This window comes from Rhopalosiphum padi, chromosome 2, assembly GCF_020882245.1.
Source record: "Rhopalosiphum padi isolate XX-2018 chromosome 2, ASM2088224v1, whole genome shotgun sequence".
In the NCBI taxonomy this organism is placed as follows: domain Eukaryota; kingdom Metazoa; phylum Arthropoda; class Insecta; order Hemiptera; family Aphididae; genus Rhopalosiphum; species Rhopalosiphum padi.
Genome location: NC_083598.1, coordinates 79,184,910 through 79,191,415, shown reverse-complemented (window position 1 = coordinate 79,191,415; position 6,506 = coordinate 79,184,910). Strand labels below are relative to the sequence as shown.

General features: G+C 22.7%; 1 protein-coding gene across 1 annotated transcript; it reads right to left on the bottom strand.

The window, feature by feature from the left end:
• Positions 1-1,530: 1,530 nt before the first annotated feature.
• Positions 1,531-6,506, bottom strand: LOC132921789 (uncharacterized). The gene is made up of 5 exons (XM_060984993.1): positions 6,369-6,506; positions 2,409-2,545; positions 2,273-2,346; positions 1,718-1,816; positions 1,531-1,653 (listed from the first exon to the last, which is right to left on the bottom strand). Exons 1-5 carry the CDS (start codon positions 6,501-6,503, stop codon positions 1,571-1,573), a joined length of 528 nt encoding a protein of 175 aa, XP_060840976.1. The 5' UTR covers positions 6,504-6,506; the 3' UTR covers positions 1,531-1,570.

Below are 6,506 nucleotides of genomic sequence, written 5' to 3'. Positions count from 1 at the left end.
GAAAAAGTCACGTAATAGCTAAACTGCAATCGTTCCTAAATTGCTTAGCTATTTTTATAAATACGTTTATTAATTTCACTAAACTATGAAAACTCCAAAAATAATATCTAAATAATACTTATCTAATTATAAATATTAATCCATCATCTATCCATATTATAGATTCTATAATATAGAATATTAAATTCTAAAACAATAACATTATCCAACTATTTATAGAATTTATTGATTATTAAATGAATAATTATTAATTTTAAAAATTAAACAATCATAAAACAAGCTTTAAAAAAATTGAATTGGCAAATTTGTTATTGCGTATTTGTGTTATAAATTATTGTAGAATAATTTAATTTAAGGCGTCAATTTCATACTTTAATTTATCAATTTAGTATCGATATTATAATTAATAATTAATAAGCAGCCTGTGTAAGTTGGGTAGTGTATGGCATTCTATTAGGAGTAGGCATTAATTTTTATTTTTTACAAAGATTTAATCATATAATATTATAATACAAAAATATTATTTACACACCTACTTATGTAGTATGTATACATAGTAATAATATATAACTAATAAAGTAACAATCAAGTTTCAACTTATACTGATATATCATGTATCATGTATGTAATCAATCGTGAAACTATGGCCATAAACTATTATTTATAAGTATATATTTCTTTATATTCCACGACTTCTTTCTTAATAATATATATATATATATAACATATATTATTCTATAGATAGATATATTGTATTAATTATTCATATATAACAAATAATGATTTGTATTTTAATTTTTGTACTTATTTATAAATGGTCCAAAACACAGTAATTTTTTTTATACATTAACAATTGATAACAAATACTCATTTGTTTTATATTAAATGATTTTTATTAATTACCAAACTAAAATCGCGAAAAAACTAATAAAGAAGAAAATATTAAGTATGTTTTAATGTAAAATTGCATACGTTACACGACCCGAAAAATAAAAAATATTTTATTCATCATTGTATTATAAAAATTGTATATGTGATATAAAAACATTAAAAATATATATCCGTAAATCCGAATTCCGTATCCGGACCGTGGCCTGCTAGTTGCTTACCCCCAGTTACTGTATAGTGTGACTTTAGATAATATATTACTGAACAAAAAAATTAGCAGTACTGTATATATATATATATATATAAGTATATTTATTATTAATACATTATTATCATAATAAATAAATAAAATTAATTAATAATATTAGAATAAGAAAAGTACAACAGTAATAATATTGTCACTTTAAATTAATACGAAGTGATGAAATCTAAAGTTATTTTAGTTTCATTTATATAATTTAGGTATGGACTTATTTTTTTATGTTTATAAGAACATAATAAACTTTTTGCAGGGTAAGCAGTCCGAATAAAAACTTTATCCCATTAAAAAAAGGAAATGCATACACATATTTACAAAAAAATGTAACTTTCAGTAAATGTTACAATTGGCTATTGATTTCGAATAAATTAACTTTACAAAAATTATAGACAACTTTTTTACTTTATTTATAGTACTTTCAATTCAGTCGATTAAAGTAGATTTTATTTCCACGTCGTGAACACAGAATTTATCTGCTTTTAATGTTGATTCTTCAGGCTCCGTAACTGAAAACAAAACAAGCAAAATAAAACTACTTGTGGTATATTCATGAAGTATAACAAACTAAACTGTCAACCCATTTGATTTGTTGATTGAATGAGGATATGGCTATCGGCTTTACAAGTCTTTTTGAAAAATGGTTTTCCAATAATGTCGCATCAGGTTTAACTAAAATAAATGCATTACAATTTACAATTAATACTGGGCTATATTTACATATATTATATATTTTTTTTAAATATATATATATATATATTTTTTAATATATCAAACGAAATAACGGATAAAGTATTACAGCATTATATAATATTAATAAATATTTCAACATTGTAAAAAAAACGTATAACTGATATTTGTAATCAAAATATAATTATTTTTTCAACAGTATAAATACAAATATTATTTTACTATTTAACTTAAGTACTATGTACTTTAACAATTTATATTTTCAAAATTAATTCAATTGGTCATAAATTCTAATGTAAGAAAAAACAAATGTACTTATATAGAAATGTTTTTATTTATTTTCAATTTTTTATTATTGAATAATGTGATTTTTTTTTAAATAGATTAAAATTATATTTATATTATAATGTTTTTAAACGAATTGTTAAAAAGAATTACGATTATCATTAGAGATGTTGGCTTGGTTATTTGCTGGTGAACTTTGTGGCCCATTAATTGTACAAAGTGATTTCCTTAAAAAAACAACATAATATTTTTTTAATGTTTTCATATTTTAGAAAACTGTATTTATTACATTGTTTTTATCTCGTGAATTGTCTTTACTTCTTTAAGAATCTGCTGGTGTAAAATGTTCTCTTGTTGGTTTTCAGTAGGTATAATATTTAAGCCTTTTAATTCAGGACGATGAAGATTGAAAAATGAATTTCTTTTCTACTCATAATTATAAAACACGTATAATTCATAAATATTAATATATAATACAATATTAATAATAAATTAAAATGTAGATAGTAATTTATTATTTTAATAGTTATTATTATAAATTGTATTTATTATAATCATACACAGTAATTATATCTCAATAAAAAAATTAAAAATATTATCATTGATAACATCTTTTGATGATATCTTTTTTGCGCTATTTATAGACATTTTTTATTTATTCAAGTTTTTTTAATATAAATATTAAAAAAAAATTTTAAATGTAATAAAAAGTTCCTTATAAGTAGTTTTTATACTTTTATAGTTTACTAAAAAAAATTAAATATTTATAGGCACAATATTTTTATAAGCATTTGAAGTCCTAATTTCTACAAAATTTAATAAAATTACAAAAATTATAAGCTATTTTGTAGTAAAAATGTATAAAATCTTCAAATTTTTAACTAACAGCTAAGCTTTAAAATTTAATACACGGTTCCTTATAAGTTATAAGTAACTAACTAACTGATACCACAAAATTTAAAAAAATATATGAACTTGATTTTTATTAAGACATTTAAAATTCAAAATTGGAAAAAAATTCCATGTTTAAACGAAGTACGAGAATTTGTTGTGGTTTTGTTGTATATTTTTCATGTTATTTTTAACTTTTACATACATTATACATTATTATATATTTTTACATTCACTATAACATTTTTAAAACGTTTAATATGATAATAGGATGACAGACCGTCTCCATTTAGAATCGTTTTTCGTATCTCATATTATGCAATGATTAATCATTAAATTCAAATTTAATATATCGATTACAATGATCTACTCAATGCTACACTCGGCTCCTACTATACAACAGAGCACTTAACTATACTTTTTTCCTTTTTAAGACTAACAATATGCATAGGTAAATAATTTAAACCCTTTCATGACATGTATTATGTTAGGTGTAAGAAAGTGACGAAGAAGATGGCAAGATACAGATAAGGAACAATGCACAAAGCGCCTTATCCTGGAAATCCACCAATAATAACAGTAAGTTTTACCAATATTTTAATGAATTATATTTTACAAGTGAATCACGGATTTTAGTACAACTGAAGTAACAAACGAGCGTAGGTATTTGAATCTAAAACTTAGAACATCAATGAACTTCTATTAAAGTAGCATTTTCATATTATATATAAATTAATGGTGAAGCACACCGAAGTAGATAGACTCAAAAAAAAATTGAATTACAATATTGTACTATACCAAGAAAACAAATAAAAAAAAATAATAGGTAATAGATATATATTAACATAATTCATATTATAATATTTAAATATATGTTAATAATAATAAAAAAAAGTAATGGAAATACATTTCTTGTTTGGATCACTCATCACAAAAAAAACCTTCTCGTGCCACTGATAAAAGTCTGCTTTTTATAGTATGTTTATTAGACATTAAGGTATTTATTTATATCAAACGATAAATTAACAATTAAAATGTCTTTAATATTGTTATACTGTAACTACTCAGTTAAAACGAAAAACATTGAACATTATTATACATATTTGATTAATTCTGTATATTTATATTATAATATGGATATCATAATTCACAATAAAAAGTAAAATAAAATATATTATATGTATGCGAGTGTATTCTGTATAATATATGCAAGCTCCTATTCAATACTGATATTATAAATGGTATAATATACGATTATTGACATATTATAATAATAGTATTACGTACCTATTACATTTAATATTATCTTTAATAATGAATATAGTATAGATTATTAAATTTAGTATTAGTCACAATAACATAACAGGTATGTAAATGTTATTGTTAATATATTGATGTCACAAATGAATAGCAATAGGAATATTTAAAATTTTTATAGGTATACCACATTTTTAAATTCTAATTTTTATTTTATTAATTTTCCCGATACGGGGAACTTCCACAAAACTTAATCTCTAATAAACAATCATTTAACCGATTATAACAATTTGGACATTAGTTATACAAAGAACTTCAAAACCCCAACTAAAAAAGTAACTTATCTTATTGTCTAATAAATAATAATCCTAGTTAGCTAGTTCTAAGTATACAAATATCCCCCAACAACCAATTTCGTCATATAAAAATGTGCCTATACTCAACGTCACAGGCTACTCAACAGGCACGGCACCAAGGGGGGGGCAAGGTGGTGCTCTAACCCCCTCCCCCCAGAAAACAGTTTAGCCCACTCGCCAGCCACCACAGAAAAATATGTATGATATAATAGTCATAAAACATTATCAATTGAGGAATAAATTGAATTTATTATAAATTATAATAATTGAATTAATGAAGTTTGAACAAATAACATCTTTGGTTCTTTTTATTATGGATTAACCTACTAGTATTGTCTAAAAAGGAAAAAATGTACTACAATTTCAATAAAATATGTTTTGAAATTTGTAAAATAAGAAAAAATCTTTTATTTATTTATTATTACCTTTATTGAGTACTAATTACTGGATGAAAATAAATAAACAAAGGTATGCCAAATCATTGCATTAAAGTTGAGTCAAACAAATTCATCTGTTCATTACTAAACACAATTACTTTAATTAATATTTATGATATGTAAGTAAAAAAAACTTAATCATTCATTCACAAAGGTATGTAATATTAAAGTAATAAAGAAATTATCATTTTTGTACATCATTATTTATTACTAAAACATTTTTAACTATTCAAAAGTTTGTAAATATTATCTGTTTAGAGCATAAAATATAAAAACTTGTGTACTTTATAGCTAATAGCTATATTATATTATATGATACGAAAATATTTATATTTTATTTAAATAACCTCATTGATTGTTGAAAAAACCTTAGCTCATGTAAAAAAAATATTTGCCCCACTTTGCCCCCCCTTGGAAAAAAATTCTAGTGCCATGCTTGCTACTCAACGTTACTCATATCTTAATGAATGTGACAACCAAAATATTTACATTTTTTCTCTAGTCCAACATAAATAATATTATCTCAACCTTCCTAAAAAGTCTCCTGCAGTGCGCTACATAGGGGTATAATAGAGATTAACCTCCTTCCTCATTGGAATAGGGAAATAATTGATACATTATTCATTATTATTGATAATCATTCTAAATACTTTAATAAATAGCTTCAGCAGTTAGCATGATTAAATAATTGTATTATTTAACTTAAAGAGTATTTTATGTCAATGTACCAGAAAATATATTAAAAGAATAAAAACGTTTATTTAAAATAAGAAAAAATGAATTATCTCTGTTGTAAATAGTTATCATGTTTATTAATACTCAGACCCTCCCCTTATTTAAAAATCCGGCTTGCCGTAGTCTCTTATAAATCCTATATTACTAATATTAGCTCTACTTATAAAAGTTATTTTCAGTTAAATTAATAAAAAAAATGACCTATCTTAGATATGCTCACAATTTGTGAGTCATTCACAAATAATCTTTATTAGAATTATAAATTATTACTAACAACCTAAAAACACCATATAAATAAGCTCCAAACAATAACTGTATAAATGTGTTGATATTGCTATCATCACTAAAATACACTCCATAAAAATTCAAAATTGTTTTCCTGGTTAGAAATTAATGTAGGTACTACAATTTACGGAATTAAACAAATTCAGCAAAATATGTATAGGTATATAAAATAATATAGCAATTATAATTATTATTATCAAACATAACAAATCTATATCATTGTTTTAACTTTGTAACATTTTAGCATATATATTGAGTTTAAAAATTATTATTATTAATCAACTTTACTTTAATAGCATATTCTTTAGATCTCATATTTCGTACTGATATAGTAGCGAGTCCATTCATTATTAACTTTTGATTAATTTTTAGTTCTGTGCCATCATACAATGGAACAATCTTTGGAATTGGCTCAGTTATCATTTC

Bases quoted from the DNA above. Each gene is read 5' to 3' on its own strand.
- LOC132921789 (XM_060984993.1), bottom strand. From the start codon at position 6,503: ATGATAACTGAGCCAATTCCAAAGATTGTTCCATTGTATGATGGCACA. The intron at 2,347-2,408 runs GTAATAAATACA...TGTTTTTTTAAG, and splicing joins ATTCACGAGATAAAAACAAT to GAAATCACTTTGTACAATTA. The intron at 1,817-2,272 runs GTAATTCTTTTT...CATTTATTTTAG, and splicing joins CAACATCTCTAATGATAATC to TTAAACCTGATGCGACATTA.